This window comes from Rattus norvegicus, chromosome 1, assembly GCF_021556685.1.
Source record: "Rattus norvegicus strain SHRSP/BbbUtx chromosome 1, alternate assembly SHRSP_T2T, whole genome shotgun sequence".
Classification (NCBI taxonomy): Eukaryota; Metazoa; Chordata; class Mammalia; order Rodentia; family Muridae; genus Rattus; species Rattus norvegicus.
Genome location: NC_141534.1, coordinates 122,651,700 through 122,678,767, shown reverse-complemented (window position 1 = coordinate 122,678,767; position 27,068 = coordinate 122,651,700). Strand labels below are relative to the sequence as shown.

General features: G+C 36.3%; 2 protein-coding genes across 3 annotated transcripts; both read left to right on the top strand.

The window, feature by feature from the left end:
- The first annotated feature begins 4,044 nt into the window (after positions 1–4,044).
- On the top strand, positions 4,045–26,344 carry Snurf (SNRPN upstream open reading frame). 2 transcript variants are annotated; one of them, NM_001270712.1, is given in 11 exon segments: positions 4,045–4,143; positions 9,453–9,548; positions 13,064–13,212; positions 19,267–19,401; positions 20,715–20,858; positions 21,824–21,975; positions 22,484–22,595; positions 23,415–23,567; positions 24,479–24,617; positions 25,956–26,081; positions 26,181–26,344. In NM_001270712.1, coding segments are annotated over 3 exon segments (216 nt in total). In that variant the 5' UTR covers positions 4,045–4,129; the 3' UTR covers positions 13,170–13,212; positions 19,267–19,401; positions 20,715–20,858; positions 21,824–21,975; positions 22,484–22,595; positions 23,415–23,567; positions 24,479–24,617; positions 25,956–26,081; positions 26,181–26,344.
- Snrpn (small nuclear ribonucleoprotein polypeptide N) lies at positions 4,279–26,344 on the top strand. Its single transcript, NM_031117.2, has 10 exons — positions 4,279–4,488; positions 9,453–9,548; positions 13,064–13,212; positions 20,715–20,858; positions 21,824–21,975; positions 22,484–22,595; positions 23,415–23,567; positions 24,479–24,617; positions 25,956–26,081; positions 26,181–26,344. Exons 4-10 carry the CDS (start codon positions 20,856–20,858, stop codon positions 26,216–26,218), a joined length of 723 nt encoding a protein of 240 aa, NP_112379.1. The 5' UTR covers positions 4,279–4,488; positions 9,453–9,548; positions 13,064–13,212; positions 20,715–20,855; the 3' UTR covers positions 26,219–26,344.
- Positions 26,345–27,068: the final 724 nt, after the last annotated feature.

Genomic DNA, 27,068 nt, shown 5'->3' with positions numbered 1-27,068 from the left:
GTCTACAGTACAAAAAAGTGAACATAGGCATTATTGGCAAAGGAGAAACCTATTTCCCTTTGCAAGTGGATGCCACTTGCAAATAGCTTCCGGGTTATAGGTGGGAGCCACTGTGCATTACACTGTCTAAGCACTGAAAGCCCATCAGGCTTGAACCTGGGTAGTCTGTGTATATCTTAACAGTTCAGGCTAGGCCCCATGGCTAGGAATAGGTGGGTAACAGAAAACATAATTGTTGGTAGTTTTATGGATGATTTTTCTCATATTGTTTTATTTGGACATTTGTTTGTCTGACTGGTCTTTGCTTGGATACTTTGATTATGATCTTGATATTTTTATGATTTTACTTTTGACTGGGGGGGGGAGAGAGAGAGAGAGAGAGAGAGAGTAGAATGGCATGAAGTAAGGGAGAATCTGAAAGGAATTGGGGGAAGGGAACAATATATGATCAGAGTATATTGTTAGAAACCAATTTGTTCAACTAAAAAAAAGGGGGTGGAAAGCCTGGGGTAGTGGTTGAGTGCTTAAAAATAGTGACAATTTTTTTTTCAGATAATGTAGGTTCAATTTACAGCACCCACATGCATGGAAGGTCAATTGTCTATAACTCCAGTTTCAGAGCATTTGACACTCTCATCTAGCCTCTGAGAACACCAGGCATGCCCCTCATCCCCTAATGCACACACTTATAAAGTAATAAAGTAAATGTGCGTGCGTGTGCGTGTGTGTGTGTGTGTGTGTGTGTGTGTGTTTGTGTGTGTTAGAGAGAGAGAGACAGAGACAGAGACAGAGAGACAGAGACAGACAGAGACAGAGAGACAGACCCACCACAGAAAATGTTATCTGGGTAAAAATCCCTTTTTAACTAACAGGAAAATGCTGTATCAGGTCATCAAACTTCACTCTAGGAAGGAGACAAAAGAGCTCCACAATTAGGATCCTTGAATTTCAAAACAACATTTAAAGAAAAACAGGTCTTGAATTTGAAAGAGAGCAGGGAGTACACAGGAGGTCTTAGAAGGAGGAAATGGAAAGCTAAATGGTAATTTTCTATTATAATCTCAAAACAGTAAAAACAAAAAAAAAAAAAAAACGAAAAACAAAAAGAAAAAAAAAAGAAAAAGAAAGAAAGAAAAACCTCTTTGTCATTTGGGAAATCTTTTGACACTGTAACAACAGCGACACCTATCATCCAAAAAAATTGTGGCTGAAATTACATGAAATTACATGAGAGTATTGATGTCAAAAATAAGTTTAAAAAATGTTTTGAAAAGGTGAGGAGACCATGAAGAAATAATACAGCAGAATTTTTAAAAAATTATTTTAAAGCTAAAACAAATAAAATTTATGGAGGCAGGGAAGATCAGTTTATGGATTTCAGTAAGGAAACGGAAGAAACAGGCATGGTGGCACAGACCTTAAATAATAGCACTTGGGAAGCAGAGTCCATTCTTGTTTACTTATGCTTTTTTCTTCTTGAGTCTTTCATGAATTGATTGCATGAATTTGATGCATGTTAGATAACAATTTCGAAAAGTAGGGACTGCTTGTTTGCTTTTAATTTCAGGAAAACAAATCCCTAATTTGTATGGGACAAATGTACATATTTTAAGCCATATAAATTCAATCCAATTCAAGCATTTCAGTGATTTATACATTTCATTTATTTCAGTATATTACTATTAATGGTTTTAATAAAATTTTAACTATAATGATGCTGATTGCCACTTATTTTTTGAACTATGCTGCTTCTAATCTAATATGCCATATATTAAGCAATACCAATTCACTAATTTTAATAAATTCAATGTAACATATTCACTAGTTGTCAAGACAGCTGTTGTATTTTCAGTTCCTACGAAGTCTACATACTATCAACTGGTTTTATAAACTGGATGTATTAGGAAGCACAGTAGTGGTTTTGAGGCAGCCTAGTCTACATTATCAAGTTCCAGGTCAGTGAGAAGGACATAGTGAGACTAAGATACAAAAAAATAAATAAATAAATAAAAAACCAAACAAAACAAACCAACAACTACAACAAAAAAAAAAAACCAGTGTCAAAAACAACAGGAATATTTTATTATGAAACCCAGACTTGCAAAGTGTAGCCTTGGTCTGATTTCTAGCACCACATAATTCCTACAAGGTAGTTTCCTACCCAACCAGGAAAGATCCTGTTTCAAAATGTCCCCAACTTGGGAAAACAACACAGTGCCCTCCTCCACCCCCACTGCAACTGCTCCATCCTGCCAAAAAACAAAAGAAAAAAAAACCAAAAAACAAAAGGACAAAACCTGGCATGGTGATTCACAGTTGTAATGTCAGGGTAGAAAACTTATTCAGAGTTTTAAGCCAGCTAGTGCTGCAGAGGAATTTCCATACACACCTGGGGCAGATTAAGAGCAAGCCTCAGAAAAGCAACAACAAAATTCACCCCCAAGAGATCTGATCTACATTCCTACATTCCTAGCCCTACTCTATTGTCTTTTTATTTTGTCCCTAAGTAGTCTCCCACCGTGATTTGCATTTGCATTTCCTTGAGGACTGACAACAACATCTATTTCTTATTTATAGGTAATACATTTCTTCACCTGTTTTCAAAATTCCAGGTTAATGTACAGATGGTATCTTCATTGAATTTGAATATAGGATGTTTGGGAACTGGTGCCAGCTCTGTAGGGGGGAGGATGGAAGTCGAGAACCTCAACACCCGTTAGAATACCTAATTAACAGTTCTTGGACTCAGTCAATAAGAAGCTGTAAAGGTATGCTAAACCGTATGCAAATTTAGCTTCCTTAGTTTTCTGTACTTGTCATTTTGTTTTCCTGATCTACAAATTCCTGCATATTGAGGTTAAGATCTCAACAGTGCATTTATGTGGGCAAACAGGAAATTAATAAGTCAAAAGTTACAGAAACAAATGCATGTATATGTATTCACAATCTAAATAATGTTTTTTTGAGACAGTGTCACACATTGAACCCAAGTTGGCCTTGAGTATGCAAAAATCCTGCTACAGAAGCTTCCTTAGACCTGGAATTACTAGGTTGCATTACTATGAGGTCATATATTTGTTAGTAAATTGTGTCTATTTTCCACCCCCACCAGTTATTCATTATTGATAACAGTTTAAATGTAAGAAAAGTTAGTAGGCAGGGAATTTCTCATATATATGAGACATATATTTTATAAGTATATATAATATATATCATAAATATATTTATATATATTATATAGAGCTCAGTTGTTGTTGGTTTACCCCTTTAATTACAGAACTGGGCAGAGGTAGGTTCATCTTGAGTTCATCACCAGTTTGTTAAAAATGAAAATTCTTGGAGAGCCAGAACTACACAGATAAACTCTCTCCAAAACCAACAACAAAAGAAGCTGAAGCTTCCTAATGGAATGTAATTTCTATTAAAATTTAATTGCACCATGATTTGGGAGAAATATTTGTCTTCCTAATAATATGTTCTAATGCAGAGAAAGAAAATACAAATATCACTACATCAAATAAATGTAGAATTAGGAGTCAGGATAAACTTCTGTACAGAAATTTAAGCATCTGACAATTTGGCTGGGTCTCATGTTTAATATGCTTTTTTCTTTCGAAAATCATTATTTTTGGTTTAGCTTAGAAACCACATTTTTTTTAATATTGGAGATCAAACCTTTTTTTTCCCTTCCCATATAGAAAAATCTGTGTATTTTAAAATCTCCCCCTTCCATATAGAAAAATCTTTGTATTTGAAAATCATGTTTAGATCAGTGATGCTTACAACTTCTTGGGAACTATTTTTAATTTTGTAAAAATATATTCAGAAATAGGTAATTGTATCCATTAGCCCAGATTGACAGCTATTTTTTTTTTTGAAAATACTTGCTCAAATTTCCTTAGTAGGAACTCTGAAGATCAGATAGCTGACTTTTGACAGGACATTGCAGTCAGAGAGTGACATGGACCCCTGCATTGCGGCAAAAATGTGCGCATGTGCAGCCCTTGCCTTGGACGCATGCGTAGGGAGCAGCACGAAAAACCTGAGCCATTGCGGCAAGTCTAGCGCAGAGAGTAGAGGGTGCTGGAGATGCCAGACGGTTGGTTCTGAGGAGAGATTTTGCAACGCAATGGAGCGAGGAAGGTCAGCTGGGCACTTGGCTTCTTCTAGTATTGGAAGTGCTCCCTATTTGATCAAAATATTCTAGATTTGGGGTTTTGGGGTTTTCGATGATCCAGATACTTTTATTCTTTAGAATCAGAGAGAAATCCTTTGGAGCCGTCTGACCGACTCCTTGGGTATATTAGTGCGGCATCTGCGTGTAACACGTTGCCTTTATTATGGTGGTCTGAGGTTGTTGATTGTGAAATCCAGGATGTAGGAGCTATGTTGCCGCAGCCTCTGGGCTCCGGGATCCGAGAGCTCTTTTGTATCGGCCGGTGGAATCTTTGGATGTTCGAGCTGTATTGCCGCGACCTGTAGATTCAGGTATTTTGGAACGGTTACTGAATGGCCTTTGGGCTTCAGGATGCCGGAGCTCTGTTGCCGCAGCTTGTGGGCCGCACGAGTGTGGGGGGGTGGGAGCTCTGTTGCTGCAGCCTGTTGGGATGGGGCGTGGGAACACTGCTGCCGCAGCCTGTGTGCTCTGGGGGAGTGGGGTGGGAGCACTGTTGCTGCAGCCTATGGGCTGCCAGGCATGAGAAATCAGATGCCGCGGCCGGCCTGGATATGGGGCATGTGAACTCTGTTGCCGCCACCTGTGTGCTCTGGGGGATGGGAACTCCGTTGTCGCAGCCTGTGGGCTACGTGGGGGATGGGAACTCCACTGGCGCAGCCTGGCTATAGGGCTTGTGGACTCTGTTGCCGCAACCTGTAGGCTTCCGCGGGAGGTGGGATGGGTGGGAACTCTGTTGCGATGGCCTATGTGCAAGGGGTGAGGGGGATGGAAGCTGTTTCCCTGGTCTGTATTGCCGCGGCCTCTGTGCTCATGGTTAGGGAGCTCTGCGGTTGCGGCCTTTTGGCTGAGTGGGTGGTGTTGTGGGAGCTCAGTCGCTTCATTTGGCTTCAAAGCTGTTGTCAGAGCCTTGTAGTGGTGGCACGGCTGTTTTGGCGGAAGGAGATCTCCGCCTGAGGCTAGTGGGTGATTTACTCTGATACCTCGGTAACCACTTCAAGGTCATGCGGCTGTGCGGCAAGAGGATACTTGCAACTCAGAGAAATGATGGTATTATGTCCAGGTTGCAGGTGGCCAGAGTGTTTCTGAATCACAGTGGTTTGGGTTCTTGGAGCTCTGAGAGTGGATAGGTTTAATTACTGTAAAAAGTCTGGTAGAACCGACGCAGTAGGGTGTGTCTTTTAGCTCTGCAGTGCAGTGGCAGTCAGCTTCAGGGCTGTTCCAGGGTGGGGTCTGGAGAGGTAGATATGTGGAATGTACCAGTATTGTGGGAGGTGGCAAGTTGATGAGAACAGAACCCGTGGTATGGCCTGTCCTCAGTTTAAGGATTTTCTTCCTTGCTATCCTTTCTTGTATTGTGTCGTGTTGTTTCCTTTTGTAGAATTGTCTACTGCTTGCAAGATAGGGCTGAAAGCCTCAGTGTTCCATTTTCTTGTTTATTTTGTCACTGTCAACCCACCTCTCCAGCGGTGGGGTAGTATATGAAATCTATGCAGTCCTTGCTTTTACCCACGCACGGAGTAGAGGTAATAAGACAATGTGTCTTTTTTATTTTATTTTTCATGGCTTCCTGAATTTTACCATTTAATGTCTTCTTGGTATTATCAAGGGGTCATGTCCTATGTCAAACGCCTTTGTGAGGATCTGTAAAGATGGCCGCTGCTGCAGAGGTACTGAAGTGCGCAGGCGCTGCATGGTGTATGGGGGGGGCAGTAGACCCCTCCCCATTATGCAACAAATCGAAGGAGGGACCAGCACTTGTCAGTTCTGCAGTGTTGGAAATTCAGCCACACCCTCTCTTAAGGACCTTCAGAATTAAGACTATGGAAGACTGGTTTGTTCCCTACAGGAAACAGATGCATTAGAGGTGACACCTACCTCTAAAAGAAGGGAATTAGCAGAGGGATTGTGCAGTATCAGCATCAAGGGGATGAGAACCATTTCCTTAACCTGGTGCTATAGCTGCCTATCTCCTTTCCTGCAGTGTCGCAGTAGGGAGTGGGCAGAAAATGGAGACTTGTTGGCGCAGGCTCCTTTTCACAGATTTAGTCCTATCTTCCATGACCTTTTATAATGGAAGGTATGTGTGGGAGGGGGGAATTTATTGGAAGATGGGGTGGCGAGATAAGGGATATAGAGCTTAGAGGTATGTACAACCTGAACCTGTGGTTTTTAGTAGTAGAATAGATGGGCGAGAATTTAGAACAATATAGCCAGGTCTGGACCTAATATTATTGGTGATGCTTAACATAGCATTACCTATCAGGTAGGAAATTTATATTTATATTTTAATGCTTATCTTAAAAAAATTAAACTCCCTGTAGCAGCTAAAAATATAGATTGTAATTTCTTAAAGGGAAGGCAAATTAAAAACAGGGTAGTGCATGCTCTAAGAATGAATAGTGTTTATTTTTTTTACAGTTTTGAAATAGAAACTAAATTTGAAAGCATAATGAACAAAATGACAGCATGTTATATTTCTTTATCAAACACACTTAAAAATGTAAAACTGGATTCTGACGTAATTCATCTTAATGTTAGACATGGTATGTATCCCGCTGTCACTAGAGTTGATGATCCACTTCACTTTCACTTCTTCCCTTTTCCAGTCCTTGAAACCACAGGTGTGACACATCTGGGTGGATTTTATACTTTGAAATTTTTTCATGAATTTTTTTTTTTTTGTGCTTGACTTTTAAAAAGAAATCTTGTTTTTCTTCACTACGGGTAGGTAGTGTTTATGGTTGTCATCGTAAAAAAATGGCAAATTCTAGAAAATTTTGCTTCGGAAGATTGTGTCTTTCTGACATGACAGTCTGATCTAGACTAGGTTAACCTTAAACTTGTAATCTTCACATTGCAGTTGCCGGATTTCAAAAACATACCTTTAAACTACTGTGTATAATATAATTTAGTCTTTAGACTCTAGTAACATGATGTTTCAAATAATATTTTGTTAGTGTTTTAAGGAAGGATCTCAGTGTAACTCAGGCTAGTTTCAAAATGCTGTCTCATCTGACGTCTTGCTCTTGTGATTATTGCTATAGCACATTCTGAGTGGGAACATGGTGAGTATTCTTCACTTTAGAGGAACAAATTTTAATTAAGGGAACTTTATTGTTATTAAATGTGTTATTTTACTTGGTCTGTTTACAGACCTTTACATTAAAGTGACTGAATTTGGTCACTATTCCATTCTACTAAATATTACCATTTAGATAGCCTTTATTCCTTCCTCTTCATGAATGTATCTTCATTTTTAAAACTTGCACTTAAAATGCAGTTTTTGAAGTTATTCTGCTATATTTATTACTATACTCAATGTTACTTGTCTAATGACTTGTAAGAGAATTTATGAGTGATTCCTTGCTGTTTTCAGGCAAGATTTTGTTAATAAAACTGTGTAGCTCAAACTAGTCTTGAAATAAGTCTCCCCATTTCAACTTAGCAAATCTATGATTGCTAGTCCTTGGGTTAGCAAACCTGGAATTTGGGATTTTGAAGCAGGCCTTGGCACAGAGCCAATTTTGACCTTGAACTTGCTGTGTGGTATGAGCTGATATACATCCTTCAGGTTTTAGAGAGCATTTTTGCTGAAAGGGATTTATAAGTAAGTGCCTACGTGTGTATACACACACACACACACACACACACACACAAACACACACACACACACAGGTCAGGTATTTTTAGAACAGGTAAGATTCTATAAACAACTGTTAACTGCTAATAAATCTAGTTTTACAGATAGGTAGAAAATTGGCATTTAGATTCTGCTTTTGATAATCTGACTTGCCAAAGACCTTTCATATGTCTTTTCTGCATTGGTTTTTGTAATTTCAGTATTATGAATGGTTTCTGCAGTTCCTAACATGGCTACCCAGAGGCCCTTCTTACTCTATCTTCAGTTTGAAAGAACGGCCATTTTGTGAGGTGTTCCCAGATCTTAACATGGTGGTACATTTTCCCAGCCTGTTTATAGCATTTTTGTTTAAGCAGCCCTCTTATTTCTTTGTTAATCTTCAAGGTAGCTACATGTGCATATGGATATGTTTAGTTAATAATTTTCCAATTTGATTTTATGCTTTCATTAGTCTTCTACATATATGAATTACAATCTAAAAATATTTTCCAAAATAGTTTGGAGTGATCTTGCCTTTTTTTGGTAGAGAATTGGTGTATATTTTATATGTATATTCAGGTATGTGTATGTTACATCTACATAAATATTTTTGAGAATATAGTTGGAAATAATTTTACTTCATTTTCTGATCTTGATCCAGATTTTTCTAATGTAATGCTCTTCCCTAACTAAATTATTCTTAAATCACAGATTCTAATATTTTTAAATGTTTAATATGTATGCTCTATTAACATGCTCTATTTACATGTATACCTGCATACCAGAAGACTGCATCAGACTGCAGTATACACAGGAGCCTATGAGTCACCTTCTGATTCCTGGGAATTGAACTCAGGACAGACAATTGCCCTTAACTGCTGAGCCACCTCTCTAGCTCCAGATCCTAATATGTTTTAAGCATAAAATACTCTAATATTTTAATTGTATCTTATTTTGATCACTGACTGATTTAGAACTTGTATTTGTAGAACAGACTGGATTTGAACATAGCAGGATCTGCCTATTTTTTGCCTTTGTTCCTGCTTTTACCTTAAAATACTAGAAATTAAGGCACAATTTGTCATAATTTTTCATTTTTAATTAGATTACAAATGCCTTTTAATATCCACTATACTAAAGAAAAAAGATTCTAAGTGAAGCCCTTATTTCTTCCTTCAAGCTTTTATTTTGTCTTTACTGTGTGTTTGTGGTAGTAAGAGGAAACATGCATGTATGACAGACATAGAAGTAAACATAATTCTGTGGAGTAGGTTCCCTCCACCTACATGTTCAAGGGTCCAGGGATCACTCTACAGTTGTCTGGTTAGTATTTACAGCTGGTAATGCATCACCTACTGAACCATTTTTCAATTCTATACTTATGTTTCAATATAAGGACTCTTTTAGCCTTGTATGATTCCCAATTTGGTAGGTAGCAGAGTATCCTTAAAATTTTAATTTAGGGTACCCTGCCTATATCTCATCAGGGCTGAGATTAATGGTATGTACTACAACCTCTAATTTATACAGATCTGAGAATGGAGCCCAGGACTTCCTGCTTCCTAGGCAAGAGCTCTGAGTACCATTCCTAATTCTCATAATTCATTTAAATAATTTTTATAAGCTAATGCATTTGTTATTTTTTTTCTCATTCAGGGATCGTTTACACTTGAGAAGAACTACTGAACAGCACGTGCCAGAGATTGAGGTCCAGGTCAAACGTAGAAGGACAGCCTCACTGAGCAACCAAGAGTATGTGACTTCTGAGTTAAGAAGCAAATAACAGAAAAGAGATTAGAATGACATTAATTGAATTAATTGACCTAATAGGGAAGATGTAACAAAATAACTAAATCCTTAGTTGTATTGTTTTAACATCAGTTAGCTTTTACCATTTTAGCCATGCCTGGTTGAAGTGATATTTACCTGCCTCCACCTTAGGAGTGCAGGAATTAAAACCATGCACCAACACACCTGGTTCCTTACATTTGCATTCAGTATAACATGGTGACTTTTTCCTGACATTTCAATCACACGAATGTTGCTTCCTTCACCTTTCCCATTTTTTGTGATGTTTGAATTAAACTTAGAGCTTCATACATACACTTAATGGAAGTGTTCTATTTTTGTTTTTTTAATGTGTAAGGGATTTGTACCATTAGAATTACATATTTATAGTATGAATATCTAAGTTATGCTATTCATTTCCCATTCATAATAAATGCTTTTTCTGCACTGGTGAGACATTAATGCACACATTTGTTCTTTGTAAGGAAGCTTATTATTTTGAGATGGAAATCTATACTGACCTGATTGTGTCACAAACCAAAGTATGCTCTTGACTCTTGAACCTTCTCCACATCCGAAGTGCTGGTATTACATGTGTGCACTACCATGACAAACTATATTTAGATTCATTGTATCATATATCTTAGCTAAAATTTTATAAGTATTTTCATCAATTCTTTCAATATACATATGCACACACAAATGAATCCTGATCTTTATCTTAAATAACTCTAAAATATACTGATCATTGATGTATAAACTCTGAATTTATTGAGTCTCAACTATTATCAGCTCATTCTTCTTTTTTCCATAGAGATAATCTCAAATTGTTCTCCTTTCAGGACTTATTAATGGCATTCACATTTGTGTTTTTGAGGGTATATAAGGGGAGAAATGAGGTTTTGTTTCTCAGTATACCTTTATTACCTTCTCACGTTGGTGTATCTCTATATTGATTTTATTTTATAGAATGTAGTATTTGAGTGCTATAAGAATAGTTATTTCTTATTCAACAACGTGGCATTTGTTTTTGCATTTGGGGGCAGACAGTACAGCCATATATTGCTATTCATTTCACATCCTTTATACTAAAGGACTTTTCACCCCAAAATTGTAGACAATAGGGAACAGTTTGTGCCACACAGGATTAAAATAGTTGAATAGACTAAAGATGGCAAAATATTATAGATAGGGGTGTGTGTGTGTGTTCCTTTTCAAATCAATCTGCAAAATAAAATTAATTAAAGGACATGATTAAAATGATTTTTTGGTACAGGGTTTTACTATATAGCTCTGTCTATCCTAGAACTTACTATATAGACCAGGCTGGACTCAGACTCACTGATAGCCTTCTGCTTCTGCTATTAAAGGCAAGTACCACTATAACTGGCTAAGAATGATTTCTAAAAATAGGAGAAAATAAAATCTTGACTCCCAGAAGCTTTATATAGTATGTAAACTTTCAATAACCATCTTGCTAATGGGGAAGGATCCCTCAGGTTTTCTTTGTTGTTTTTTTTTCTTTGTTGTTGTTTGTTTTGAAGAGCTGGGTATTAGATGGATGGGACTTGAACTTGAAATCACAGCAATTTTGCTTTGGCTTTTTCACAACTATAGGTTATGTGCTACTAGAATACAAATCTTTTTGCATTTTTGTTCATTTCTCCCCTCTGATTTTATTTACTGTCTCTTGGAGGTTTCACCAGGTGGCGCTGGCTCTTACAGTTCACTCTGTAGACCCAGATTGACTTCAAATTTATGGCAATCCAATTACCTCTGCCTTCTGAATACTTAGTTATGTGATAGGAAATGGCTCTTGTGTTTTGCTAAAATTTTATTGTATAGAGCAATGACATACATGACTCAAAATCTCTTGTTGCACTGAGCTTAGCTGTTTTAAGGTATCAGATATATGGACATATTTTTTGAAAGGTTTATTTTATTTTATATATATTTATGGTTTTCCTGCATATATGTCTGCACCACATACTTACCTACTATTCAAGACCAGAAGAGGGCATTTGGGTCTCTTGGGACTTGAGTTAACATTTCCCAGAAGGTTTTAAGCTACTTGGTGGATATTAGGAATTGAACATTCTTCCTAAGAGCAACACTTGTTAACTGCAAACCAGCTGTCTATACATCATTATTTTATTATAATTCTCTCTCTCTCTCTCTCTCTCTCTCTCTCTCTCTCTCTCTCTCGGTGTGTGTGTGTGTGTGTGTGTGTGTGTGTGTGTGTGTGTGTGTGCACTTATGTATACACAGACACCTTGTAAAAAGGTTCATGAACTGGAGAGATGGTTCAGTGGTTAAGAGCATTGACAGCTCTACCAAAGGTCCAGAGCTCAATGTGAAGCAAACATATGAGGCTCCCATCTATAATGGGATCTGATACCCTCTTCTGGTGTATCTAAAGAGAGCGACATTGTACTAACATATATAAAATAAGTAAATTTTATAAAAGAAAAAAAGGTTCTTGTGGCAGTAGTAGCTAGCCTTTTACTAATTTTATTGTTTCTACATTCTAGGTGCTGGGATTAGTAATTTATGCCATTTAATGCCTGCTCATTTTGATAATGCTTTTTTGATACAGCTTTTTTTTCTTTTTTGATCTTTTTATTTTTTTTCTCCTCTTTTCCTTGCGGGTGGGGTGTTCCTGACAGGGTTTCTCCATAAAGCTCTGTCTTGAAACTAGCACTATATATAAGATAAAAATAATCTCTATCCTTGAACTCATAGAGATCTGCCTGAATCTGCCTCCTACATGCTGGTATTAATAGCTACGAGCCCCCAGTAGATAGGGTCTTATTGTCTAGTTTAATATAGTTTGTAACTCTATATAGTAAACTTAAATTGCCATGAACTTGTGCCAGGCTATTTGTCTATCCTTTCTTCATATTGGAATTACAGATATATATGACTGAGCTTAGCACTTTAATATCAAGGAAGACAAAAATTGTTCTCAAATATCTACATTATATATTCGTACTACATGGTAGGATGGAGAAAGAAAAATGAGTAGGGGAAATGGTCAAATTTTCCATTTGCTTTTCTTCCTCTTGGGTGTAAATGGTTTAGGTAATTTCTGGGAGAAATATCCTCATTAATAATTTGTAAACCATTTAAACAAATCCCTTGCCCATCACATGTTTGAAATTATTGTTTTACATAATTTAATTGAGAAATGAGTACTTTTGGTACCTTCTATATGAGGACTCTTGGCTTTTTAAGTAGTAGGATATATCACCATACTGAACAAATATCTAGTAGTTATTTATTCATTCTTGTTGGCAGAAATCCCTATACCAAGTTAATTGTTGAATGATATGTTCATACCTAAATGACAATATTTTAAACTATGTTAGACTTTTTAAAGGAGTCTCTTTTAGAGTAAAGATGCCTATATTTTCCTGCTTATTGCTATCTACGTAGACAGATGCCTTTCACTATTTAAAAATATTGTGCTCTTGCTGTAGGTGTCACTTGTACCCAAGGCGTTCTCAGCAACAGCAAATTCCTGTGGTGGATTTCCAGGCAGAACTGAGACAGGCGTTCTTAGCTGAGACACCAAGAGGTGGTTAAAGCAGTATTGGAACTTCAAGGTGGTGGAAGTCAACAAAAACAGGTTAGAATTAATTCCAAAATAAACAAAAGTAAAAAAAAAGAATAAGGTATCTGGAACTTAAGTGATACAATTAGGTATTAAAAAATATATAACCCAACATGAGACATACAGAAATTTTGTAAAATCTGCATATTAAATAACACTGAAATTAATATAATTAAGATCTTAATGTATCTGCCCTCATGTCATGTTTCTATATCTTATTTTAGAATTCATTAAGAAAATTTAATATTCTTTTTCATTGCTTGGTTTTTTCTATCCTATAAAACATTCATTTATTAGAGAATTTATATAATTCTTGTGAGATTCTTTATTCCTCTTAATATTTTACACAGTATTTTATTAGCTTTTATTACTCTCAAGAAAGTGTTCAATTTATGAATATACTGAAATGGTCATTTTAACTATGATGCAGTAGTCATAAAATTCTAGAGAAAGAATTTCACCGTGATTATTTCTCTTGAATCAGTATATCATGTAATAAAATATCGTCTAATGATGTTGCAATCTTAATTGATTTAAATTTCCTTTATTTAGATTCTCTCTTACAATGAAATGCATTTTCTTTTGCAGATCATTTTCTTTTAAGCCAATTTATTTAATTTAGAAATATTATGTTTCAACTGTATGTCTATCTACGATGGGCATACAGTACTCACACAGTCCAAGGATTTCTTGGACATAGTGTGAAATAAAGTTAACGTGTTTACTTGTCATTTAAAAATACTGGGCTCTGGATATAGGTGTCACTCGTTCCCAACGTGTTCTCAGCATCAGCAGCAGCAGTTTGAGTTCATTTAGTGAGGTACAAAGTACTGCAAAATGAGACTCTGTTTTTCACTTTGACCAAGAAGGCCTGTTTTTCTGCTTCAATGACTTAAAAATTTAAATTATATGTGTATACTACCATACTAGGCTTATTTTTTTTACAGGCTTAATGTATTTATTCAGGCAGGATCTCATTATATGACCTTGCCTGGCTGTAATTTAATGTAAGGAGAAAGTCTCATAAGCCATCCATCCATGTTGGACTGTTGATTGGCTAAGTTTTGGGCAGGTATCAAATGCATGTTTACTTATAATTATGATAGCTCATAAGTATACTAATTTTACCATTCAAGAAGACATTATTTCCCAGAAGTTCTCTAATGCCAGTTCATGACTTTTCTATCCATTCTGTGATGACTTTTTGACATGGGTGGTAGTGGAGTGATATAATTTATGATTGAGCCTTCCACTTCACTTTCTGCACTTTGGTCAATTGCAAGTCTCTATAAAGCACCATCCATTGCAGAGGGAAGCTTCTGATACAAGGTGAGAAATGAACTAATATATGGGTGTAATGGTTTTCGAGGGCAGTCGTTTTATGTCAGTTTAACAGTAATAGTAGTAGCTTCCACTGTAGTGCCTGTATTTTTCTCAGCTACTGGTTCTTAGCCATGTTTGAGTACCAGGTATAGCATGCCTTAACTTCATCTATTTTATTACTTAAAAAAAAATAAACATGGGACTGGAGAGCAGTGGTTAAGAGCACTGACTACTCTTCCAGAGGTCCTGAGTTCAATTCCCAGTAACCACATGGTGGCTCACAACCATCTATAATGACATCTGATGCCCTCTTCTGGTGTGTCTGAAGATAGTACAGGGTATAGTATACAGTATACATAAGAAAAACAGTAATTAAAAATAAACATTATGTATTTTTACAGGAATCTTCAGTGGCCTGAGAGGGTATCACAATCCCCTGGAAGGGGAGGTGTAGACAGGGATAAGCTCCTTTGTTTTAGGGGGAACTGAATTAGGGTCCTTTGCAAAATCATAGTAACATCTCATAAAATAGAGCCAAATCTCTTCCTGTTTTCAGTTTTTAAAATTGTATCAATTAAGCTGGGCACGGTGGCCTTTAATATCACCAATCAGGAGGCAGAGGCATGTAGATTTATGGAAATCACAGGCCAGCCAGCCCAAATTATGATATTCAGACCAGTCAGTGATATATAGAGAGACTGTTGTCTCAAAAAGCTAATAAAAGAACTAAACTATTAAAATATATAGTTAAATTAGAAAGCTGTTGGCTACTGCTATAACATCCATGCCATCCTTACACCAATGGTCAAATCCTAACAGGGTGATTGTTATTGTAGGTCACAGGGCTCTCAACAAGATAGAATGGAGTTCTTCCAGCATTCTGTAAAGCACCTTCTGACACTGAAACCTAGCCATCAGTTAGGAAGCTTCTGGAAAAATTCAGTTAGATATTTTTGCTCTATGCAAATAAATTATGTGGCTATTTTAAGGAATAGGTTCTTGTTATCAGGTTCTGGTTGGAAATGTAAAATGTATAATATACACTAATATAATAGTTTACATCAGTACATATTATACAATGGAGGGTGTAGTCTACACCACACTGTACCACCCACCTCAAGGGAGATATTTCATACCTGACAGTGTTTATTTTGTTTTATACATTATGGGTTTGGAAAGCATGGAACTACAAATAAATTTTCTTTCACATAATGTATATGTTTTGAAAGTTTGGTGATGAGATTTCTTTAAGACTGTAGTGATAGAATGTTGTGAGCCATCATTTGGGTGCTGTGACCCCAAAATGTCCTTTAAGACTACTGAGAAATCTCTTCAAACCATTTATTTTACCGATTTAACGTCTCTGGAGTTCTTTATATATTCTAGATAGTTTTCTTCTGCCAGATATAACAAGCAAAGGTATTCTCCAAATCTGAGATCTATCTGTGCATTCCATTAACTGTCCTTTTCTGTAGAGAAACTATTTAGATTTGTGAAATGCATTATTTGTTTGATTTATTTTCTGCATTACCAGAGTGCTACTTATGTTTTGCAATTCTTTGCAATTCTATTTCCCTGTGCATTTCATGATTTTATTTTCTTTACAGCTGAATAGAAATCACGAGAAATGAACATGGTTAAACAATGGGTGTAGTAGGGTACAGTATACATATATATGTCCTAGAGTGGAGTAACTAGGTCAGTAAGATTTATAGACTTGTATAGAGTTTTAGAGATAGTTATTTATTTTATGTGAGTATACTGTAGCTGTTTTCAGACAGACCAGAAGAGGGCATATGATCCCATTACAGATGGTTGTGAGTCACCAAGTAGTTGCTGGGAATTGGACTCAGGACCTTTGGGAGATCAGTCAGTGTTCTTACCCACTAAGCTATCGTTTCAGTTCTGTATATAGTTTTAAAAGGAAATTCAATCCTATTTTGTATGTCTTCTGTAGCATGTAGTCTGACAGTACTGAATAAACCTTCCCTACATAGTGTTTGTCAGTTCTGTTCCTTTAGCAATTGTGACAGAAACATAATGTATTCCAGGTGGTTTTAATTTTCATTTCCCTGATTGCTACCCCCCACCTTTAAATATTTACTATGTATAAAGTGTTCTGTCTGCACTTATATATGTGTGTATATGCATATGCAAATGTATATACATGCAGGTCAAAAGAGGACACCAGCTCTCATTGATAGTTGTGAGCTATCATGGGATTGCTGGGAATTGAACTCAGGACCTCTGGAAGAGCATCCAAAGCTGTTAACTTCTGAGCCATCTTTTCAGCACTGCTAAACACTTTAAAAGTTTTTATAGCTATTTATGTTTCTTTTGAGAACTGGGTTGATATCTAAAGCCTATTAATAACTATGTTGCTCTCTGTTTTTAAATGTATGTGAGTGTTTTACCTGCATGTTTGAATTCATACTATATGTATTTAGTGCTCACATACCAGAAAAGGTGGTTGGGTATCCTGGAACTGGAATGTATATCAGATGTTGTCACTAGCCTCTGAGCATATATATAATGTTGTATGTTATGAACCAACTACAACATGGTTCAGATTATTGTAGGGTCTTTCATTCTCCTTCCTGTCCTGTCCTCTCCTCCCCACCCCCTGTCTTTTTCTTTCTTCCTTTTTTTCTTTCTTTCTTTCTTGAGGTTTATTTATATTATTTGACTACATTGTACCTGTCTTCAGGTACATCGGAACAGAGCATCAGAACACACTCCAGATGGTTGTGAGTCACTATTTGGTTGCTGTGAATCTCTCCAGCTGATGGTTAGGTAGCTATCTCTTTTACTTTTGAGGCAATTTTCAATCAGCTTTCCAGATTTCTTAGTGTGGTTGTTAATGGCACAGAGGGCTAAAGTCATTTATATATTGGCTTTGGCTCCTAAAAGTTATCTAGAAATGGTTTTTGCTGGGAACATTGGAGTATAGTCTACAGCATTACATTTATAAAGTTATCATTATTTTTTTTGTCTTTGTCTATTTCTCCTTTGTTTCCTCCTTATTTCTGTTTTACTATCTTAATTTATGAACTAAGAATGGAGACACTGGGCAGCCCTGTATTGGTTCTCATGTATTGAGGTTGCTTTGAGATTTTCTCTATTTAGATTAGCTTTCATTGTAAAATTGTTTTTTCCCTCAATAAAAAATTATATTTTAAGAAAACAAAGAAAATCATATCTGAAACACAGGTAAAATGTGCTAACAGATCTGAAGATTTTTTTTTAAAGCAACAAATTCAAATTAACCAATTTGTTAAAAATGTGTACATTATTATAACAAATATCTAGAAAATGGTTTTGTTAAAGAGAATTTGCTTTTCATTTGGGGTGATGAGACATTTAATGTAAGTTTCTGTCATCTCTTTATTTTTGTCTCTGTCCTTTTCTGAGATACTTGTGTGCCATTTAGGCAATCATATGAATTACTCAAGGAACATTAAAAGGACAAAAATAAGCCACTCACCCAGTTCCTGGATTCTGAAAACAGAAGAAATGAGCACGACCATCTCCCATATGAAGATAATTAGCCGTGAAAAAAAAGTTGTAACCTAAAACAGGATCAGTCATTGTCTAAAAACCAGTCCATTCTCTTAAAGCAAGGATTTGTTTGGACCAACTTGTAGAATTAGAACTAAGAAAATTATCAAATAGACCACCTCTTCTTTGGTCTGCATATCGTGTGCCTTATCTTAATTATTCACTTATCATAAAATGCCATGTCTTTATCCCAAAAACAGACAGATTTCAGAGTGCTGGGTCTGTTTTATTGATTCTCCAATGTCACCACATTGAGTAAATTTCTTTTCTTCACCATCTCTTTGAATGCATTTTGGAAGACGAGGATGGTCTTAAATTCAAATATGTCTGCCACCTGAGTGCTAAGAATATGGTGTGTGCCACCTCTGTCCAGCTAATAATTTTTTAATAACTTTAATTTAGATTAAAGATATTCCTTTCACACACATGCATGAGTTTGACTTCATTTGAATAACAATGGCTGGTTCATGATAGGAAATAGCAAGGTCACATTGAGCTTGATGTGATGCTTTCCATTAATGGCAGCACAAGGAAGTCAGAGGCACTCAGATCTCTGAGGCCAGCCTGGTTGACTTCTTTGTGTTTTAAAACAGTCGGGAGTATGTAGAGAAACCCTGTCTTAAGAACAAAACAAAACAAAACGCCAAAGAGATATTGTCACATTGAAGGACTGCTTGCTAGCCTTTGTTTGTGAAAACAGATTTATTAGTTGAATTACTTGTGACACTTGAGAAGATAGAAAGAGAAGGTTATAGGAAGAATTAAGAGTATTTATCATAGAATAAGGGCTACATAAACATAGAGTAAGAAAGGTACTTTTGCTAGTTTGACATAGCTGTGCATAGTAGCAAATGCCTTTAATCCTAGCAATTCAAGGACAGACAGGCAGATTTCTTTTTCTTATTTATTTGTTGTTGAGACAGGATTTTTCTGTATAACCTTGGCTGCCCTGAAACTTGCTCTGTAGACCAAGGTGGCCTAGAACTCCTAAGAGATCCTCCCAATGCTTCACCTCCAGGCAAAATGTGACAAATTTTAAATGTGATGATTGTGTACATACAAATATTCTCCATATTCCCCAAAACATAATATGAAGCATTCTGGTCTTGATATATGTAACTATATTATGTGGCAGCTTTTCTGTTTGTATTGTTTGGCGATATCCTGAAGTTTTCCTATGTATTCCAGGCTAGCGTTGAATTTCTAGGCATCATCCTATCCTGCCTTGCTTCTCCCAAGTTCTCATAGGCATAAAACTATACAAGGTTTTTGTGGTGTGTGGAAAGGCTTTGTCTTACCTATCCAGAGTCATAGGGATACAAGGTAAGACAAGGCAGGACATGACTTTAATTTAAATGAGTACTTCTTTACTTTTCTTGTAGTCAATTTACAAAGGATTATGTAAAGATTACATATTCTTCAAGGCTGGAATTTTAATAGAGCAGTATGAGAAAGGAAGTAAAATAGAGAGTATATTTAAGGCCAGATTGGGCTTTGCAAACCCTTTCCTCTAGAAACCAAGAATTTGTACTATCACATCTTCAGATTCTCATTTAAACTTCTGATTAACTTCTGATTAAATGTGTGGGCAGAGTGCCTTTGTAATCCTAACACACAGGAAAAGCATTGAAAATTCTATGCTAGGCTGAAATAAATATAATCAAATATTTGAGAAAATTTTATGCTTTAACATGCAGTCTTTAACAAAAGGCAATATTCCTAGTCCTTTGTTGTATTTACTTTTTTAGTACTTAAAAGTTCTCAAACTTTCTGTAAAACTGTTGGCAGACAGCCAATGAATTCTTCCTCAGCATTATGTATGTATATTTTATTGTAACCATCTGTCAATTTTCAGCTATAGCTTGTGTTGTTCAATGAAACTCATTGGTTAGTGGAGGAAGGCTACCTACCTATCATAGTTTTAAGAGGGGGCAAAAGTTCATTTTGAACTAAGAAGTAAATGAGATAGTAATAAATTTTGGGAAGTGAAAAAAGTGGGTGTTTTGGAAATATATAGTATTTTAAATTTTTTTACTATTATAAAAATAAATATTTAATGGGAAGGTGGTCAGTATAAGTGCTTTCATTTCAAGCAAGAGGATCAAATTTTATAAGCACTTATATAAAATCCTGGCAATGTTTTGAGATGTCTCAGTGGGTTCTGCAGAAGACTCTCTTTTGGTTTCCAGCACTCATGGAGGCTCATATCTAGCTGTAGCTTCTAAGTTCTAAGGGGTTTGATACCTTCTTCTTACCGTAAGCACCAGGCACATGCATAATATAAAGATATGTGTGCAGGCAAAACATGTTAAATTAAAATTGTAGGTTAAATCTGTAAGCTCCCTAGACACGTGGATTTCTAGAGCTTAAAATATAAACTGTGATCTCATGTTAGCCAGAAAGGAAGGTAGCATTGCTATCTGTCCTATAAATGCATCCAGAAATATACCCAGGAATCTTCCCAATACTCATGTCCAGTGGGTTTCATAGATGTGGTGGTAACAGTACTGTTAAAATGGAGGACTGAAACAGATTATCACTGGACACGAGAGAGAACATGTATATTTACGAAGTTACAATGTTTGAATATTTTAAGCCATGAATTGAAGTACAGTGTATTATGTTTTCCTCTGCAGGACCTATCCACTGATTGTGAAACTTTGGTCAAGCTTACACTGTGTTAATAGCCTGCATCAAACCTTTATTTATTGCCCTTCTCCAAGTATTAAGGATCTTGAAATTTTAGTGTTGACAACTGCTATTGTGGAACAGCAATCATGGTAAGTTGTACATTTAAGCAAAGGTTTGGAGAGCTGATATCCAAACCTTTTTTGATAGCCGTCATAGTTTCTCAATGTTTGGAGGATTTTTAGTAAAGAATTTTAGAAATAACAATCCATAACGATGAATGCTCAGTGCTTAACAATTAAGATCATGTATAGGGTGATCAAAAAACATCTTCGGGAAGAGTACCAAGGAATGGACGACTTACAGGTTTTTTTTTTTTCAATGACTAAATCTTTTAAGGGACCAACTTGTAGATAGATGACTCTTACATCAAATTGCAGATCACAAGCACAGTCTACTGGGAAAGAACTGTTGGATAAAGAGAGATTGTTCTATAGATTAATGTGATTCTGAATGTCAAGGCCTCAGACTAAAAAAGAAAAGATGATAGCTACTCTTAGATTTAAATATTATGACCCATGCCTAAAACCAGCATTTTGATGTGGAGGCAAGAAGAATAGGGGCTCATGGTCATCACATCAGTCTTGTAATGGATTACAAATTTAAAATATTTTAATAATAGTGATGTGGGCCTGATTGATCTGTGTGCCTTTTGGGGTGCTAATTTTAGTTCATTGAGTTGGCATTCATAGTTTTTAATGAGGAAATATTTTGTTTACAAAAATAATTCAGAGGAAGAGGTGCTCTGTTAGAAATTTAGGTAACAATGTGGAAGGACCGGTTGACCATTGAAATAGCAACTCTTGAGGAGTAACTAGGTTGGAAGGTCCCCAATTTAGTATTAAATTCTCTTAACCGTGTTAGATGAGATAATAGGTTCTGAGAAGTGAAGAGAGATTTATAGTGATCCTAATTCAATTTGATATTTTAGTAATTAGAGAACATATGAAACAAACTATTGGAGAAGCATTAATACAAGTGTAGGTAATGAATAAGTTACTGTTGGAAAAATGGGATATAGATGCACTTACCATTGATATTCCTTTATAATTGGCAGACTGTGGGTAAGAGTAGCAAGATGCTCCAGCATATTGACTATAGAATGAGATGTATCCTGCAAGATGGAAGAATCTTCATTGGCACCTTTAAGGCTTTTGACAAGCATATGAATTTGATCCTCTGTGATTGTGATGAGTTCAGGAAGATCAAGTAAGGCTGTTTTAGGTCATGGATGTGGGAGAGAGAAGTTAGAGGGAAGATTTGAGCTGAAGTAATATGACATAGAGTAACTATAGTGAATGTAGTCACTTTAATGAGTCAATTTTCCTATCTGACCTCTTAGCCCTATTTCAGGATTCAGTCAAATCATTACATTGCATCAAATGCATATCATGCTGGCAAAAATAAAAATCTCTTGTCAATATTATTTGGTTATAGGTTTTAGTACACTTATAATTTTATTATAATTGAGGATTCAATTATGCCTACTTGAATAAGTCATCATGAAATCTGTATCTAAATTTTGCAAAAGAACATCATTTTGCATATTTTATAATATCTAGCAAGCATTCAAAGGAAAATAATTTTACTATTTTTATATGACTAAGTCCTCAGAGTAAATAGCCAAATAAAACATTGTTTACATGTGAATTGTTGCATTGAGTTTTAAATGAAACCTTAATGAATTAACTAATGTTTATTTACTTCTGATTTATAGGCCAAAGAATGCAAAACAGCCAGAACGTGAAGAAAAACGGGTTTTGGGTCTGGTCTTGCTACGTGGAGAGAACTTGGTTTCCATGACAGTGGAGGGTCCACCTCCTAAAGATGTAAGGAAGATATAGGAGAGGACTTGCATGTATTTGACTTTCATTTTTAATTTATATTCAAATGGTTGATCTATAATGTGTGGGATACTTTGTTATTTGAATATCTTCTCAGTATACAGTAGAAGAATACTACAATATACCTAGTACTTAATAAAAGTATTGATTGAGCTGTGTCTTTACGAATTAAGGATTTATTTATGATTCCACCTCTTTACTTGTATACTGGATACTCCACCTCTTTACTTGTATACTGGATACTACCTAAGGTGTGGTAAGGAATTGACTTCATTTTTTTTCTTAATGCTATTCTGTTCTCACAAGGTTTCAGGGGCAATTGTCAATAATTAACAAACATATAATATAGTTTACCAATCATTGGACAAACTGGATACCCACTTACATTTGCATATATCTTTTTGGAAGAACACTGATGTTTAGCCTTAAACTTGTATACTTTACTTTTTTCTAGTGTAGTAAGGAAGGGGAGGTATTTTGATTTGACCAAAGCAGTGTTTGTACTCTGGTAACAACATGCTATTTCTATTAGAAGGTAATGTGAATACAAGATCCGTGAAGGACAGAAGTATAAATGAATTCTTATTGGGAAGAAGGGGTTCATTTATGTTTATGCAAGATTATAGGATCTCAGTCGGTATATAAAATCTGAAGGGTGCTGAGGAAGAGAATTTGTTGTATTATACCATCACTTATTCTAATCATAAAGTGATTGGAGATGTGGACTGTTAAGATTTCACCTTTCAATAAAATTAGTTTTGAGCAAATTCACTCTGTTGGGTAAGCTATACATTTTCATTTTAGACTGGCATTGCTCGTGTGCCACTTGCTGGTGCTGCAGGTGGCCCTGGTGTTGGAAGAGCAGCTGGCAGAGGAGTACCAGCAGGTGTACCTATTCCCCAAGCTCCTGCTGGATTAGCAGGCCCTGTCCGAGGAGTTGGAGGCCCATCCCAGCAGGTATGAATCAAAAAAAGAAAGGTTTTCTATTAATGAGGAAATATTTTTCTACCGGATATTTTTTATTTACATTTCACATGCTATTCCCTTTCCCGATTTCCTGGCCAGATGCCCCTATACCATTCCCCTCCCCTTTTTCTATGAAGATGTTCCCTCTTCCCAACCAACCCCCTTCCCCACTCCCCAACATTCCTTTGCACTGGGTGGGGTGTCTAGCCTTGGCAGGAACAAGGGCTTCTCCGCCCACTGGTGCCCAACAAGGCCATCCTCTGCTACATATACAGCTGGAGCCAAGAGAAAATATAAATAGAGCATGGGAATGATGAAATGTGGAAACATAAAGCTATCATTATACTGTTTATGTTGTACATGTTCTAGAAAGATCTAATACTCAAGTGTGTAAATGGAAGAGACTAATAGTTGCTAAGATTAAAAAAAAGACTTGATGCAATTAAAGATTCAGTCATATATGCCAGATTAAAATCACACACTTAGAAAATTTAAACGTGCTAAGATTCAAAAACTGAGAATAAAACTGGATGTAGTAGTGCATGACTTTGTGGTCAACATTCTGAAGGCTGAGGGAGATAGATCTCAAGGAAATCTAGCATAGTCAGGAATATTAGACACAGTGTCTGTTGTCTGGAGGAAAGAACAAACAACAAAAGAAACAACCTACCAGCAAACATAAACCCATAAAACAAAAGTTCCAGGCTGTGGGCTCAGCAGCTCAGCAGGAATATTTGCTTATTATGCATAAGATTCTGGATTTATTGTTCATTAGCTTAAAAGAAATAGAGTAAGATAAGTACAAGACTCAGCAATAATGTTTTTAGTAGAACATATTTAGTATTAATTTTCTTTTTTGGAAAAAGACTAACACCATTTGTCTTCTTGGCATAACGTCATAGGTCATGACCCCACAGGGAAGAGGCACTGTTGCAGCTGCTGCTGTTGCTGCTACTGCTAGCATTGCAGGAGCCCCAACCCAGTACCCGCCAGGACGGGGAACTCCACCTCCACCTGTAGGCAGAGCAACCCCACCTCCAGGTAAGGGCTTTATGATAAATAACAATGATTTTGTTTCTAAGTGATTCTATAATCTTGAGGAAATACAATCTTAAGTACTGTGATTGAAATGAGATAAGGCATCATTGCATTGCCTTGCTGAGAATTTATTAACTCGTGATTTGGGGACTATTTTAATTATTTATTAAATTATTATTAATTGAAAACAGGTGGTTTTTTTTTTTTTAATGGAGGCAGGTTTTCTGTGTAGCCCTGACTATCCAGGCTTGGCTTTAAACTCTTGTAAATCTGTCTGTGTCTGCTGCCTGAGTGCTGATATTAAAGGGGTGTACCACCACTGCCTGGTGAAAATATTTTTTCTAAATATATTTTGATGGTTTTTCCTTCTGTTTTCCCCATTCACGTTCTTTACTATCAAAGAGAATGCAAAGCAGAATAGGCCAAAACAATCATAAAACATGAGATAAAGACCCCCCCCAAAAAAAAGCAAACGTATACTAAGATATATTCCCTCTCACACATAGTAAACCAATAAAAGCAAAACAGGAAATGCAGAAGATAAAATAGGTGTTCAAACGATTATGAGATAAACTCCAAATATACTTTAGATATAGTTTTGTCATCTACTGATAGGCATGGACTTCTCTTTAAGTGTTTTGATAGGAGAGCTTTCAGTACAGGCACCCCATGTTACTTAGACAAGTACAAGCTTGGTATAATACTAAATGTTACCAGTCTTCTTGCTAGACAGCCCTCTTTCCTTGGTATCATTTATCCTTAACTCTTATAATCTCTTTCCTCCTCTTCAGTAGGGTTCCATGAGGACTTAGGGCAGAGTTCTGAAGGAGGTCATTTTCTGTGCACATTTTCTGCATGTGGGTCTCTGTATTTGTTTCCATCTATTGGAGCAAGCTTCTCTGATGATGGTTTCACAACTCACTGATCTAGATAATGCAGAATGTCATTAGTGCTGCATTCCTTAAGCAGACCAATAATATTTTGTTGTTCCCTAGGTTTGTGGCCAATCTAGTCTCAGATTTCTGGCCATCTAAGGAGCTGTTTGTGCTTGGTTCCATCTATAGGAGAGGAATGTAAACTCAGTCAGATAACCCTTACTCCCACAAGCCTTGACACTATCACACCAGTGCTTCTTTCAGCCATGTCACCTTGTAGATCATAGGGGTGATGCTTGGTCTACATATTTTTAAGTGTGTAATGTGGAACTCTGGTTTATAGTATGAGATACTTCATTTCTCATTACCATTGTTGGCTCATTTCTTTAACCCCGGTTTTGTGCTAAATTGTAACAGATTTACTGAGCTGACATGAAGTGTTTACTTATTTCTGTCAAATTTTAAGGCATTATGGCTCCTCCACCTGGAATGAGACCACCCATGGGCCCACCAATTGGACTTCCCCCTGCTCGAGGGACACCTATAGGCATGCCCCCTCCAGGAATGAGACCCCCTCCTCCAGGAATTAGAGGTTAGTGGTTATATTATAACTTGGGAATGACATCCAGGTCCTGCAGTATTAATATACCTTTAACATTAATGGAATTTTTTTTAAATTTTTTCTTTCTAGGCCCACCTCCCCCAGGAATGCGTCCACCAAGACCCTAAGATACAGTTGATAAATCTCAGCCCTTCTCTTTCCCTACAATGCTTCTTGTGAAATTGTGTCGCCTGCAAGCTTTTGACCCCTCTTACTGCATTAACTATAGATAATAAATACATAGCGCAATTGAATTGAGGTTTTTCTTTGTCTGCTGATTTTGTTAAAGTTAGAGTGAAACTTATTGTGATTTGGTGGTGAAATTATTGTTAAAGGTTACTAAACTAAGTTTATATTAAGTAAAAACCGACATAAAGTTTCTCAAGGTAGTTTCTAAGGATAAGATGGTTGAAATGTTTTCGTGATTTCTGACCTTACAGATAAGTAAAATCAGGAATGATTTACTAAGATGTACAAGGCATTCTGGTCACTTAAAGATGTCACAGTTAACGCTGTGTAGAGATATTTAATCAAATATTTAAAGTCACATCAATTATGACACGGGTGTGTCATAGCTCATGAATTAAAACATGAAATACAAGGTATTTTCCAATCCTCCAACCATGCTCTACAATTAAGTTGACAAACATACATACACCCATACAGGCACATACACATTTGTTTCATATCTGTACATGCACGCACGAATACACAAATACAGATGTTTACCATGTACACGTTCTATTATGTTTTTTGTATGTACATTTGTTTAGGCTCATTTCTTAGTATTAAATTATAAATGTTTTCCCTGAAGAAGGCTCATTCTCAGAAGTCAGTGGCAATTCATCTATACGAGGCCTTGTGAAATTTCCAGTATCCATGTTAGTATGTCTGTTGATGGTATTGCATAGCTTCTGTCATGTCTAGGAGGAGTTGCTATTTAACCCTCCCCATGTTCTGGAGATTCATAAACAGGAA

Bases quoted from the DNA above. Each gene is read 5' to 3' on its own strand.
- Snurf (NM_130738.2), top strand. The intron at 9,549-13,063 runs GTATGTGACTTC...CTCTTGCTGTAG, and splicing joins GCCTCACTGAGCAACCAAGA to GTGTCACTTGTACCCAAGGC.
- Snrpn (NM_031117.2), top strand. The intron at 21,976-22,483 runs GTAAGGCTGTTT...TCTGATTTATAG, and splicing joins GATGAGTTCAGGAAGATCAA to GCCAAAGAATGCAAAACAGC. The intron at 23,568-24,478 runs GTATGAATCAAA...ATAACGTCATAG, and splicing joins TTGGAGGCCCATCCCAGCAG to GTCATGACCCCACAGGGAAG.